Source organism: Diabrotica virgifera, chromosome 4 (genome assembly GCF_917563875.1).
Source record: "Diabrotica virgifera virgifera chromosome 4, PGI_DIABVI_V3a".
Classification (NCBI taxonomy): domain Eukaryota; kingdom Metazoa; phylum Arthropoda; class Insecta; order Coleoptera; family Chrysomelidae; genus Diabrotica; species Diabrotica virgifera.
Window position 1 is genome coordinate 135392117 of NC_065446.1, and position 16158 is coordinate 135408274.

Below are 16158 nucleotides of genomic sequence, written 5' to 3' on the forward strand. Positions count from 1 at the left end.
CAACAAAAACTTTCATCTCTTGTCCGATCCGTCAAAGACAACATTCCAAATGAACAACACGGAGTTTATGAAATTCCTTGTGCAGACTGCCCCCGATCTTACATAGGACAAACCAATCGTAGAATCCAAAATAGGATTTATGAACATTCCATATCTGTTCGCAATTCCGATTCAGTTTCAGCCCTAGGCCAACACCATCTTCATACAGGTCACAAAATTGACTTTAAACACTCCAGAACCATAGCCCCCATCCGCTTCTATAAACAAAGAATTATCCGAGAAGCCATAGAAATCGAAAAACGGCCAAATTGTCTCAATAAAAGAGATGACGGCATCCGTTTACCTTCGACTTGGAGACCCCTCCTAAAGAAAACATCGTCCGCTCCATCTACAAATACAATTCCCGCCGTCAAAAATCTTCGCGCCTCTCCAAATCGTCTTCGCGCTAATTCCCACTCCGCCACGTCATCGACAGCCACGTCAGTCACACCAGTCCACGGTATAAATGACCGCCCCAGCGTCAGCAACAACAGTATTGCAGTGAGTAGTGAAGTAGTGAGTAGTGAGTGTAGTGTCTGGAGCCTCAGGAGACTGAGACCCCGGAAGCCCTGAAGATGACGTCAGAGAGGACGTCGAAAGCTCGGCCTAGAAACCAACGACGCGGTTCAACCCGGAAGCCTGGTGAGTTTAATTTTAATATTAATTCTTTTGTTGATATTGATTTTAGCTTTAAGTTTCATATATATATATATATATATATATATATATATATATATATAGTGTCACAACACTTGCTTATACAGTTGACGCACTGTCCGTCAACGTGTTAATATCCAAATCGACATATTCTCGTGCGAGCCTTAAACGTGTCATACGATGTGCCCTCGTTAACAGTGGAGCAGTAGCAAGTATTCCGGCTCCAAATTCCCTTAATCTGTTTCTAACCGAATTAACACTTATTTGAACAATATGGATCGTGGAAAAATCCATTTGCACTTGTCTAGCTGTAACATGACGTGTACGCAAAGTCTGCAGAAGTAAATAACAGTCATCTGCGGGGTTCGTGCACCTAAGACGTCCTGGAACTGGTCTTCTTGTGTAACTTCCAGTTTCTCTAACGTTTCTTGAAACTCTATTGAACCGCCGGGTTGGTGGGTTCCCAGAATATCAGCAACATATTGCTACGATCGGCTATCTCCAATTAAAGCTACGATTTGGGCTGATTGCTACTTGTTCTGGCGGTAAGTTACTTATTTTTAACACCACATCATTAACACAAATTAATGTCCAATAATAAAAATATATTCTTTCTTATCAACGTTTCGTTTACTTTTTTTTCAGCAAAAAGACCCTTTAACTTGAAATGTTATGGGTTTGTTGACACCTAAAGGAGACCACAGACGATTATTATAGGTAACATTATGCTAAAAATTAAAAATTACTTTTAAACTTTTTGTCCATTTTAAAAATTAGGCGATACTTTTTGTGATTAGTGTGTAAATTATTATCAGTACCTAGTAATTACACGAGAATGCTTAGAATGGATATGACATATACAGAGACGCCCACAATCAGATATGTTGAGAAGGATAACTAACTGGATAATACCACTATGTGGCCCAGGTGTAGAGGAAGGCCCAGAAGAAGATGGCTGGATGATGTAGAAGAAGACATAAGAACAATGACTGTTAAAGACTGGAAAGTTCAGTGCAAGGACAGGAAGAAATGGAAAAGAGTCACGAGAACAGCAAAGACACGCAGCAAGCTATAAATGAAAGAGGAGTAATCCACCTAAACCAAGAATAGGATTTTAAACGCCATGGCGATAGCTATAATCCCTAGGGATCTAATGCTTAATGAATGAATGCATGAATTACACGAGAGCTCTAAAATTATCGATTTGTATCTCGAGTGACACTTTGACAGTTTTAATTTCACGACCCGAAGGGGAGTGAAACTATGTCAAATTGTCACGTGGGCAAAATAAATCGATAATTTTTAAGAGTTTGAGTGTAATTATTTGATAAGATTATTTCATGAAGAAAACTGTTTTTTAAATCATTTTAACTAATAATTTATTGCTATATTCGCCTGAATATTTGCCAAACCTGTTTCTTGGTGTTCTCTGTGACAAGTTGTAAAACATTAATGTGACAGAATGTTAATTTTTTCGTAGCAACGAAGGGCATCTGACGTAATACTTGAAGATGGGAAATTATCAGTAGTAATTGCACAAGAGCTCTAAAATTATTGAATTTTCTTGACTGACACTTTGACAGTTTAAATTTCACGAGCCGAAGGCGAGTGAAATTATGTCAAAGTGTCAGGAGGGCAAAAATTCTATATTAATTTTAGAGATCGAGTGCAATTTGTTGCGATTATTTAATGAATAAAACTGTTAAAACCAAAATTTTATTGTAATTTATGTATGTAAGTACAAATTAGTACAATTAAACACACAGTTGTTATAAATATTTTACGGTTGAAAGTCATCACTTTTATAATTTTTAAAACATTAATTGTCATTAATGTCACTGAATGTATTTTTTCGTAGCAACGAAGGGCATCTGACGTAATATGCTTGACGACGGGCAATTATCAAAAAAGTTATTAGTTTAATTTAGATTTCTGTAGCTTTCTATTGGTCAGAATCTCCTATTAATGAAATAATCAGTAGTAATTGCACAAGAGCTCTAAAATTATTGAATTTTTCCCGAGTGTCACTTTGACAGTTTTAATTACTTGAAATTATTTCAAAGTGTCACGAGGGCAAAAATTCTATATTAATTTTAGAGATCGAGTGCAATTTGTTGCGATTATTTCATGAATAAAACTGTTCAAAACCAAAATTTTATTGTAATTTATTTATGTAAGTACAAATTAGTACAATTAAACACACAGTTGTTATAAATATTTCACGGTTGAAAGTCATCACTTTTATAATTTTTAAAACATTAATTGTCATTAATGTCACTGAATGTATTTTTTCGTAGCAACGAAGGGCATCTGACGTAATATACTTGACGACGGGAAATTATCAAAAATTATCGATTTAATTTAGATTTCTGTAGCTTTCTATTTGTCAGAATCTCCTATGAATGAAATAATCGCTGTAATTTTTATTTCTGTAGCTTTCTATTGGTCAGAATCTCTATGAATGAAATAATCAAAATAATTACTAAAGATAATTTATTGTATTGAAAAACTTACCTCATTAATAACTGTAGGTTCGCCGGTGTTTAATTTTTTTACGCTAAATAACTCCTCTGGAGGGGGAATTGACGACGCGCCAGTCTCTATGTGGTGTTCTGCTACGTTTATGGCTTCAGAAAAAATTTTAATCAATTGCTTTCTTGATAATTTCAAATCAGGCGCTACAAGAGATTTTTTATCTGTTATTAAGATAAGAGATGCAAGATGATTATAATGTTAGGGTTCTTTCTCCGTTCTTCTCGATCGATGATTGAAAGATAGAATACGAAGTCAATGAACTTGCACATTTTTGTTTTATTAGATAATAATTTTCAGTTTCGTTTAAAAATAGGATTTCCAAATTTTTATGAAACTCATAATAACTTTAAATGCAATACAAATTTAAAATGTTCTGTGTATTTAAACCATTTCAAACGATCGAAAACGCGCGCCAAAACTTGTGACGTCACAAAGTGATATTTTGTAATGCCAGATCCCTGTCTCATATAAAAGTATATACCACTTTGTTTAACCTCATGTTTGATACAGTTTTTGAAGAGATAGTATTGGAATATGTGTGTGTTTACTATGTGTGTGTTTACAATCACAGTAAATACTATAAGTGTTATTTAGTACCATTGATTAAAAGTACAACCATTAAAACCTCTAATAAAATAGTTATTGGATTACCAGTCTATAAGAAACGGCGTTGAATAAATTGGTTACATGCATGTTGAAAGGATATTAAAGATATTTTAGTTCATTCTCAATATCTGTTGTCTGATTAATAGTTTTTTTTGTTAATAAATAGAACTTTTAGTATATTTTGGTAGATATACCAGGTGGTGAATTGGAAAAGGGGCCATAGGAAACTCAATGTAAAATTCTAAACTGTTGAATTCCTTCTTCCCTAATTATTTTACATCAAAAGACATTAGAAACTATTTGTAGAGGATTGGAATCTGTGTTGAAAACAACTGTTAAAATTGTTCTACTAATAAACATATTCCAAAAGTTTGTAAAAATGTAATACATTTTCCAATTTTTCAGCCTAAAATTAGGCCACACACAGTGCAATAATATATCACAATGAAGTTATTATTTTCACATTTTTGAACTGTCAATATTTTTATTTTATCATTTATTGTTTAAAAACAATACAATTGATAAGATACCCACAGTCAGTTAAATAGTAACGTGTGGCCTAACTTTTACACGCCTACCTATTGTGGCAAATGTATTATATTTTTCAAAATTTTGGAATGCGTTTAAATCGTAGAACAATTTTAACTTTTGATTTTAATACAGATTTCAATCCTCTACAAATATTCTCTCATGACTTTTGACGTAAAATAATAGGGAAGCATGAATTCCACAGTTTAGAATTTTACATTGAGTTTCCTATGGCCCGTTTTATGATTCACCACCCGGTATATTACAGATCGAATCATATTTACATATACAGTATTTTTCTGCAACTGTTTTTACTATGCAGTGCATTCCTAAAGTGTGGAAACACTCTATTATCTCATGACTTAATTATTTTCAGAGTTAAAGCTCTGACAGGTCGATTTTTATTTTTAAATTAAGATATCTTTGACGTATAGTACATAATAGTGAAGTCATCGATTTGGGCGTAATGACGTCATCGCTGATTTTTTAAATGGGAATAGGGGTCGTGTGGTAGCTCATTTGAAAGATGATTTAATTCTCTATTGAGTAACATAAACATTAACATCATTATTTATATCGGGTGGCCAAAAAAATACTCCTTGTTGACATTCCTTATAATATAATAATAAAAAAATAAAATAAAAAAATTAAAAAAGAAAAAAAAATGAAAAATAAAAAAAATAATAAAAAAGCATACAATAAAGAATAATGTTGAATAATACTAGAATATATTAATTTATGATATAGATACATTTATATAAATGTGTAATATTATATGTTTGTAGCTAAAGATTAAATTATCCATTTATTGTTATAGAACCTAGGTAGGTATATTTTTAAAATAAAAAATCTTATTTTAATAGTAATATGTGAGATAAATATCTGTAGAGCAAAAATAAGTTCGGCTAATGGATTAATAGTACATTCTTCCACGGTTTTTGCTGTAAATTTTAAAGAACCGCTTGGATTGACATGAAATTTGGCATACACATAGATAACATGTAAAATAAAAAAGTGATATGGTGCCGATGTGTGCTTTTGCCCTGGGGGTGAGTTTCACCCCATCTCGGGGGTGAAAAAATATATGTCCAAGATAAGTCCCGAAATGGATAAAACGACTAATTTTAAGCAACTTTTGTTGTATAGAGTTTTTTCACCACAATAATACTTTTCGAGTTATTTGCAAGTGAATATGTGCATTTTTAGCATATAGCTTAAGTATAAAAAAGTGAAAAAACGGTGTATATATTAGGTCTCTATACCTATCAAAAGCAGAGTTGTAGCTAATGAAAAATAGGTTCATATTCGAAAAATTCCAAATAGAATAATTCAATGTGAAATATCCAAATAATGAAGCATTCCTGGGGAAAACACATTACAACTTTTTTAAAGTGTTTAAAAAAAAGCTTTATTTCTGTTTTTGTAAAAAAAATTCTAGCATCAAATGTAAACAAGTTACGCTAAAAAAAAAGTTGGTCCCTTTTGTTTTGACAAAAAAAAATCAGGAAGATCACCCCCCCCCCCAATTAGCAAGTTAAATGAAATTAATCGTTACCGCTTCACAAGTTACTTTCCTTATGTTGTGTTTATATTGTAGCGGAAGAGAAATCTTGGCCGATCCCCGTATAACAGTAAACACCTCGAGAATGACGTAATCGGATGTGCTAGGCCTCGCCGGAGAATTCTGGAAGGTACGTCACGTAGGCGGAACAAGCTGATAGCTCGAGATGGGAGTCGATTGTTCCAGAATAACAACTGGGTATAAATACGGGCATATTTTGTGAATAAGTTTAGTGTATAAGATAAATTCGTTTGTAACTTATATAAATAAAGTCGTATATAAATTACGAACCGCTAGTTTTATTGTAATTAGAAGTAATTACACTAGTCACGTTACAGTTGGTGTCGGTGTTCGGTTAACTTAGTGCGATATAAATAAGTGAATTACAGAGAGACTTTAAAAGACTTTTGAACTTTATTCGTCGGGAATAACCGGAGTGCGTTAATTGTTCGGTATTCGGAAAGACTTTAAAAGACTTTTGGACTTTATTCGTCGGGAATAGTTAAAGTGCGTTGATTGTTCGGTATTCGGAAAGACTGTTAAAAGACATTTTGGAAAGTACGTGTGTGCCGACCAAAGATGTTGCTACAAGAACTTACAGTAAAACAGCTCCGTGAACAGCTAGAAGAACGGGATCTGGACAGCAGTGGGCTCAAGATAGTCCTACAAGCACGACTCGAGGATGTCCTCACGAAGAACGGAGAAGACCCAAAGACGTTCCACTTCCAGTCAGCAGAACAAGTAATCTTATCGAAATTAAAAACTGTTTCTGAAACGATCGATGAAACTTCTAGAAGAAGCGACGAGAAACTTGAAGAAGTTAGTAGACAGAACAACGAGAAATTTGAAAGTGTTTCTCAAAAGATCGATGAAACTTCTAGAAGAAGCGACGAGAAACTTGAAGAAGTTAGTAGACAGAACAACGAGAAATTTGAAAGTGTTTCTCAAAAGATCGATGAAACTTCTAGAAGAAGCGACGAGAAACTTGAAGAAGTTAGTAGACAGAACAACGAGAAATTTGAAAGTGTTTCTCAAAAGATCGATGAAACTTCTAGAAAAAGCGACGAGAAATTTGAAAGTGTTTCTCAAGTAATTAAAGACGTTTGTAGACAGAATGACGAGAAATTTGAAGAAGTTTCTAGAACATTCGATAAGATGCAGAAAAGTGTAGAGACCGTAGAAGAAAAGATCAAACAACTAGAGAGCATGATAACCGATACAAAAGTACAACCATCAGTTAATGCAGCAGCGTTAGATCCGGTAGTGAAAAATGAACTACCGAGAGACGAAACGTCGCATAATATGAGATTCAAATTACCACCATTCGATGGAAAGTCCTCTTGGTCCATATATCTTAGACAATTTGAAGCTATTGCGACCGCCAATCATTGGACCGAACAGGAAAAGGCTGTTTCCTTGACTGCTGCTTTGCGAGGTGATGCTGCAGATATATTAAGATCAATTCCTAAGGGTCAAGAAAATTGTTACCAGACCTTGTTCACTCGTCTAGAAAAACGCTATGGAGATGCCCATCTACAACAAGTATACAAAGCACAACTGCGAAGTAGAAGTCAACGAGCAAGTGAGAATCTGCAAGAATTTGAAGCAGATGTGGCTCGTGTGGTGCGGTTGGCTTATCCAGAGGTGCCAGACAGCGTTTTAGAAGAAATTGCAGTAGATACCTTCGTCAATGGGCTGAAAGATAATGAACTACAGAAAGCTTTACGACTAGCAAGGCCGAAAGTTTTAGATGAAGCACTTGCTATTGCCTTGGAACACGAAGCAGCTAGCCAAGCTTCACGAAACAATCGAGTAATAACCGTGGAAAAAGGCGATAAGAGAAAAGATGAACGTTTGGTGGAAATGGTACGGAGGGTGATTCGTGACACGATGCCGAAGAGACGCATGAAGAGGGCTGGAAGAGTTGGTTCAAATACAGATGCTTCCTCGATACGGCCATGTAGTGAAAGTTGTAATCACCGGCTTAAAGTAGATAAACAGCTTTGCCCTGTGAGACGAACTACCGTCGTTAATGAGCAATGGCAGCCACAACAGTTACAAGAAGCCCAAGAAGACGATCCATGTATAAAAAGAGTATTGGATTGGATGCGGCAAGGTGAGAGACCTAGTTGGCAGAACATTAGTGCATGTAGTCCAGAAGTCAAGGCCTACTGGAGCCAATGGAATTGCCTGGTACTAAAAGATAATCTTCTGTACAGAACCTTTGAGAACGATGATGGTACAGAATCAAAGCTTCAGTTGATTGTACCTAAAAGTAAAGTGTCAGAAGTATTGCGTCAGTTGCATGACGGTACATCAGGTGGACACTTTGGTGTTACGAAGACTCTGCAAAAGGTTCGAGAACGGTTCTATTGGGTGAACTGTAAAGATGATGTAAGAAGATGGTGCCGGAAATGTGAACTGTGTGCATCCGGTAATGGTCCAGTTGGTAAAAAGAGAGCACCCATGAGACAGTACAATGTTGGAAGTCCTATGGAAAGAGTAGCAATCGACATTGCAGGTCCATTTCCAGAAACCGATGCTGGAAATAAATACATTCTGGTAGCCATGGACTATTTTACGAAATGGACCGAGGCCTATGCATTACCGAATCAAGAAGCTGCTACCGTTGCAGAGGTACTTGTTAAAGAATTCTTCAGCCGATTTGGTGTTCCCTTGGAGATCCACTCCGACCAAGGGCGAAACTTTGAGTCAGCTCTTTTCCAAAACGTTTGTAAATTGATTGGTGCCAATAAGACCAGAACAACACCCCTGTATCCTCAATCAGATGAAATGGTCGAGAGGATGAACCGAACGATGGGTAAACACTTGTCCAAAGTTGTATCTGAACATCAGCGAGATTGGGATCAACACATTCATTTATTCCTGATGGCCTACCGCTCGGCCGTGAATGAAACTACAGGTCAAACACCAACCTGCCTGATGTTGGGTCGTGAAGTTCGTTTGCCCTGCGACCTAGAGTTTGGTTGCAGACCTTCCGAGGAATATGTTGCAGGCGAAGAATACGTAGACCGCCTGAAGTTACGAATGAACAACATTCATGAACTTGCCCGACAACACATCCAGATAGCCAGTGACAGAATGAAAGATCAATATGATTCTCGATGCAAGAATGAAAGCTTCGAAGTAGGTGATCTTGTCTGGCTTTATAATCCGCAACGTCGTCGAGGCTTATGTCCTAAACTGCAAAGACAATGGGAAGGTCCGTATGAAGTTAAGAAGAAAATAAATGACGTAATATACAGAATTAAGAAGTTACCAAACGGTAAACCAAAAGTTATTCACATAAATCGTCTTGCACCATATGCTGGCTCAAATGAAACAGAAGAAGCACGAGTCCTCCAACAGGAGATGAAAGATGTCGCACAGCCAAGTTTTAATCAATTTATGTCAATTTACGCAGCGAGAAAGAGTGCTAGATTCGGCGTGACCACAGAAGTTCAGCAAGATCTGTTTGGTGTTCCAGAAAACGTCTCTCTAGCCCACTGTGTTGCCCAAGACCTCGAGATGACTAAAGGAATCTCGTCCGTATTCAATAGAAAGTTCGGCCGCCTGGACGAGTTAAGACATCAGCACCCTAAAATTGGAAGAGTACTGCGATTGGAAGATGGTCCTCGATCTTTGCTGTATATGGTGACCCGAAAGTCTTATACGGACACGCCAAGCTACGAGAACATATGGCGTGCTCTAACTAATTTGAAGAAAATCGTGTGTAATTATGACATCAAAAATTTGGCTTTACCAAAAATAGGCCATGCAGTGGAAAATCTGGATTGGAAGATTGTGAGAAGCATGCTTGAAGTGGTCTTCAGAGGAACTGGTGTACAAATCACTGTGTGTTGTATGAACCCGAAGATGTCGTACCCTTCAAAGACAGTAGACTGTTATTTCTTCTTGAAGGGTGTATGCAGAGCTGGAGAGTCGTGTAGATTCCGCCATCCTGGGCCTTCATTTAGAGTTGCTGATCGAGACGCTCAGATCTTAAGAGGGGAGCAGTGTAGCGGAAGAGAAATCTTGGCCGATCCCCGTATAACAGTAAACACCTCGAGAATGACGTAATCGGATGTGCTAGGCCTCGCCGGAGAATTCTGGAAGGTACGTCACGTAGGCGGAACAAGCTGATAGCTCGAGATGGGAGTCGATTGTTCCAGAATAACAACTGGGTATAAATACGGGCATATTTTGTGAATAAGTTTAGTGTATAAGATAAATTCGTCTGTAACTTATATAAATAAAGTCGTATATAAATTACGAACCGCTAGTTTTATTGTAATTAGAAGTAATTACACTAATCACGCTACAATATGATCTGTAAGTTTTATCGATTCAAAGTGCTTATTTTTGAAACAATTTGGTTTTAAAGTAAAATTTTTAAAAATTTTAATTTTGAAAAAAATGCTTTTTTCAAAATACCTTAAAAATTGTTAGAGATACCAAAAATATTGAACAATAAATAAAGTCGGCTTTACTTTTCTGAATATTTTTTATTTTTTTGTTTTTCTGTGAGACAAAAATTGGTTAAGATTCGGTGTTTCTAAATTTGCATACACTCGTGATAAGTGGCTTGTTCAAGATCCTTTTAACTACAGCTCTTTCAAAAATAAGTACTTTGAACCGATGAAACTTATAGATCATAATATGATCAAGACATACATGAGTAAAAAACTTGTGAAGTGGTAACAATTAAGTTCATTTGGAATGCTAATTAGGGGGTGATTTTCCCGATTTCTTACCAAAAAAAGGGACCAACTTTATTTTGAGCGTAACTTGTTTAATTTTGATGCTAAAAATTTTTTTAAAAAACAAAAATAAGTTTTTTTAAACACTTTAAAAATGTTAAAATGAGTTTTCCCCAAAAAGGTGCTTCGTTTTCTTTTGGTTATGGCACGTTAAAATATTCGATTTGAAATTTGACGAATATGAACCTATTTTTCATTAGCTATAACTCTGCTTCTACTAGGTATAGTGACCTAATATGTACACCATGTTTTTCACTTTTTTACGTGCTATATTTTAAATAAGAAATTTTTTTTCGACCAAACACTTACTTTTTGAGTTATTTGCGAAAAACCGTCTGAAAACGTGGTTATTTTGTAGAAAAATTAACATATTCACTCGCAAATAACTCAAAAAGTATTAACTTAGTGAAAAAAATTTATAGAACAAAAGTTGCTTAGAATTAGTCATTTTATGCATTTCTGGACTTATTTCGAACATATATTTTTCACCCCCAAACAGGGGTGAAACTCACCCCTAGGCCAAAAGCACACATCGGCACAATATCACTTTTTTTCTTTGACTTGTTAGCTATGTGTATGCCAAAGGCTATAGCGGGATAAGAGGGTCAAAATTGCACCAGGCTCGATTCAGTTTTGGGATTATCCATTCGAAAAGATATACAGTCGAAGATATACCGAAACGTTTCCATTTACCCTTTAATAAATTTATCCGTTTATTGGAATATGGTTTAGTAACCTAATACCGCTTTTTAGAATAATTTTTTCAGGTCAACAAATAAATTTTTATGTACAATTTCCTAAAAATTTTAAATTTGCCTGATTTATTGGTTTGTAAATAGAGAAGTAATATGGTCATGGTCAGTAAGGGAAAATCTGAAAATCCCGCAAAAGATAGTAAGCGTGGTAAAAAGTACATATTATAGAAACGTACTTGCTAAAGTACAAATAAACGGAAACAGATCGCCAATAATAAACCTAAGGAGAGGAATAAAACAAGGGGACAGTCTCAGCCCAGTTTTGTTTATATTAGTAATGGATAGAGTAATGAAGAGCGCTAAAAGAAGGTCAAGGCAATTACAGTCAATAATAGGGTACAGGAATTTAGTACCAGTGAGAATGGAGGGATTACTATATGCAGATGACTTAGTAATAATAGCAGACAATAAAGAGAAAATGCAAAAATTAATCGATATCTGGGTGGAGGAAATAGAAAATTTAAAAATGGAGGTAAATGTAAAGAAAACGAAGACCATGATAGTAACCCAAAAGAAAAGGGAAGAAATAAACCAAACGATATTTAGGTGCAAAAACGAAATAATAGAAACTGTCTCGACGTTTGAATACCTTGGAGCAATAATATCAGAGGATGGAAAGATAGATCAAGAAATCTCATACGGAGCGAAAAATGCAAATAAGATCTACTATGCACTAAATAAAACAATATTTGGACAAGACGAAATGGATAAAGAAATAAAACTGAAGGTATACAACGCAATATCTGTACCAACTTTAATATATGCAAGTGAGACATGGGTAAACAATGCAAAAATAGATAGTACAATAAACGCAGCAGAGATGAAGCAGCTAAGAAAAATAGCAGGAAAAACGAAATTGGACAGAATATGAAATGAAGATATTAGACAAAGACTGAAACAGGAATCGATAATAACCAAGATACAAAAAAGAAAATTAAAATGGTATGGACACATTAACAGAATGGACTAGGGAAGACTACCAAAGCAGGTGATGGAATCGACAAGATATGGTAAAAGAAGGAAAGGGAGGCCAAGGAAGAGATGGATCGATCAGATTATAGAAATTAAACAGGAAAAAGGAAAAACACATCAACAAATGAAAGAGTTAGCAAAGGAAGATAAAACCTCCGACTCCCCTGAGGGGCATAAGGAGTTTCGAGAAAGAAGAAGAAGAAGAATGGTTTGTCGGTAAGAGCTTCGAAAGCCTTCTGTTTTGTATATTATTACGGTTTGTCAGGTACCTAATAAACACTTTATTACTGTGTTAGGAGTAAACGCTCCTTTCCCACAGAAAATTTAATCGTATGCCGACAAGGTCATAAAATAATTTCATTTGTCTACAAATTTCTATAGGTACATTGCCACCCTTGGCTGTTTTTAGAAACAGCATTTTTCTATAAGATATTATTTATTACCAATAGTTGATCGTTTGTTCGGAAGCCTTTTCTAAAACCCAATTCCAATTTATTGTCTAATCGTTTCGTAATTATTTTTGTAAATAGATTATAAATTTTTATTGACATAAAAATACCTAAAACCATATGCATATATTGACATAGTATGTACTATGATAACGTATATTCGGTACACTTATTTCAGCTAGCCACTAATGATCGGTTATTAGAATATCCCGCTTATAAAAATATTTTTGCTTGGTACGAAGGCTATTCTAATAAGCGGTTTCGACTGTAATTGAAAACCCACCCAGCCAAATTTTCAAGTCTCTAGGTGCTTCTGGGGGTCCGCTATGGAAAAAAACGTGTTTTTTTGAAAACAATTTTTTTCAGACGCCGTATTGGTGCGAAAAATCTGAAAAAATTCACGAAGATGTATCTTAACAATACAAAGATGCTTGATGTTTTTCAGATTTTTAGCGTTAAAATTGAGCTAAGGAAAATTTTTTGAAATTTTCAAAAAAAATTTAGGTTATGTTGGAAATTTTTCGCCTTTAAAATAATGTTTTTTTGTTAAAATTTTTCCGTTCTTTCGAATGGCATAGGCACCAATGTCATCTTAGACGTGGAAAATACTTAAAAATCTAAAAAAAGAACTGTTTTTTTGGCATTTTTATGAAGTTTTCGACTCATAACCTCAACAACATACAGCTAAATTAATGATCATTTAAATTTTTATATGCATTCTTACCTTTACAATCAAAATCAGCTATAACTTATTTTTTTCCTACAGCCTGCACAAAAATCCAAAAACCTCTTCTTTCAGCGTTTTTACTAAATAGCCTCAAAACTCAATAAAAAAATACTTTTTTTGACGTTTAAAAAATTTAAATTTTGTTGTTATCGTAGAATGTAATACAATTAATACTTAAATAAATGATTTGTTTGTACTATTTGAATTTCCGTCCCACTAAGGGTACCCTGCTTATAAAAAAATTTAAAAATCAATATATTATAATTTTTAACGATTAAAAAATAAAATTATTGTAGTGTTGGATAGAAAATGTTTCCCCTTTATAAAAATGCTCGTTGCGGTTGTGATTTTCAAAGCCTGCTTAGGTTAAAAAAGGACGCCACTTTGGTGCCGTACACAAGGAAGCGCTTCTAGCCACGTTTTTGGGAAATATTCAGGAAAAACAGTCCTCAAGTACCTGCCGCCAAAGCCACTTTCTACCAACGTAATAAAAATCTTTTTATTAAACGTTAAGGAGGAATTATTATTTAAATAAATTACTAAATTATTTGAATTACTCAATTGATTAAATAGTGCAACCTAGAGAGTGCAGTGTTTAAAGGGATTTATAATGAAATTACAAAATTCAAATTCAAATTAATATACAGTATGATGCAAATGAAAGGAATAAATTCCTTATTTCTTAAACTGTCGACTTTTGTAAGGAAAAATCCCAAAAGGTCGATTTTTGTTTTGTGATTTTTAGGATATATAGCATACTAGTAGTGACTTCATCCATCTGGGTGTGATGACGTAATCGATGATTTTTTTTAATGAGAATTAGGGTTATTTGAAAAACTTACAAAGAAATAAAAAACTTCGGTTTGTAAAATGATATAAAAGTTTATTAAAAAACATTTTAAAAAAGTCATCAAAATGGATTATAGAAAAACATTAGAACGTTTTCGATCTAGTCAGATCATCTTCAGTGACATTCTGTGTAGTAATTGAATCTAGCCCACTAGTTATGATATTGTGACACTATTTAGTCCGCTCACAGATTGGCCTATTTCTTCCCGAAGCTTCTCGGCGTTACGAGACAATACCGTTCCTATCCACGGCGTTCGAGACGACCGCTGCCGAAGTATATATAGAACCGAGATTCGAGCACAGGCCAGTCATTCATTCATCGAAGCGCGTCGCGTAATTTAATGTATTCGAATCGTATGTGTTGAAATGTGTTATAGTTATCAGAATTATTATGTTTAGTTAATTAAATCATAAATTTGAGTTTGTAAATAAATTAGATGTGTTAGTTGGTGTTATTTGTAATTATTAAATAAATAAGCGATGTAAATAAAATAATATAAATAAGTCTTCCTTTATTTAAATTAAAATTAGTGCCTAAAAATATAAATAAATAAAATAGTAGAGGCAACCGCGTAAAAAGACAATTACATCACAGTGATGTAAGTGAGGATACTTGAAATAAATAAATTCAACGTAAATTTTCGGTTTAAATAGAGTGTGGAACCTTTAAAAATAAATAAAATATAAATCGTAATAAATAAAGTGTGTGATCATGTCTACCTTGTGTAAGTTAAAAATTGCAGACCTGAGACTTGAATTGGAAGAAAGGGATCTGAGTTCTACTGGGAAAAAGGCTGATCTGGTCGAACATCTAAAGAACGCTCTTCAGGAAGAGGGTAAAGATCCAGAAATCTATTTGTTTCAAGACAAGCATGCTGCTGTGATCTCGTCGATTTCGAAGGTTTCGACAGACATTACATCGCTAGAGAACAAAGTTTCGACAGACATTACATCGTTAGAGAACAAAGTTTCTAGTGAAATCTCCCAAGTTTCCTCCTAGGTTTCCGAGTGAGATCTCCAAAGTTTCGACAGACATTACATCGTTAGAGAAAAAGGTTTCTAGCGAAATTTCCCAAGTTTCCTCGGATGTTTTGAAAGTTTCGACAGACATTGCATCGTTAGAGAAGAAAGTTTCGGGTGATATTTCATCCCTTGACAGCAAAATGACTAACGAGATCTCTAGGGTCACTTCGGATTTTGACAACAAGATATCGTTCATAAAATCTAATTTTGAAGAAAAGATCAAGGAAATAGAAAAGAAAATGCAGGAAACGGAAAAAGTAGACAAAGGTATGGAACCCATCTTAACAGACATTAAAAATGATGAAACCAAATACAAATTGGAGCCACAGTCGATAGTTGAAGGGAGTGTGAGTCTTGCTCGTGTTAAGGTGCCAAATTTCGACGGAAAGTCATCATGGAACAACTACTAGGTCTGGATCCCGCGTATGAAAAAAAAGTTGATTAATAGCAAGCTGAAAATTTGTTAATAGCTTAAGGGTGTCCAGTCGGATAAACTTTGGTATATGGGAACACTGTAACAGGGGCAGTTTTAATTGTGGAACAGGTTAAAAATTTGGAACGGTCAGACCACGAAAACGGCACATTTATTTTGTCCGACAGAACAGACTTAAACTCTCCGAACAGAGATTAAACTCTCATGCAAAAATCAGACTGCTATTTATCACCAAATGGGCGTTTTAATGAGTGGAACATGTAG

At 34.9% G+C, this 16158-nt stretch overlaps 1 protein-coding gene across 4 annotated transcripts in view; it reads right to left on the bottom strand.

The window, feature by feature from the left end:
- Positions 1-16158, bottom strand: part of LOC114331115 (uncharacterized) — a 276343-nt gene that overhangs the window by 59679 nt on the left and 200506 nt on the right. For all 4 annotated transcript variants that reach the window (XM_050649715.1, XM_050649713.1, XM_050649714.1 and 1 more), the window contains one exon: positions 3211-3374. In XM_050649715.1, the coding sequence (XP_050505672.1) occupies positions 3211-3374 (164 nt within the window). The remainder of the gene's footprint in view (positions 1-3210; positions 3375-16158) is intronic.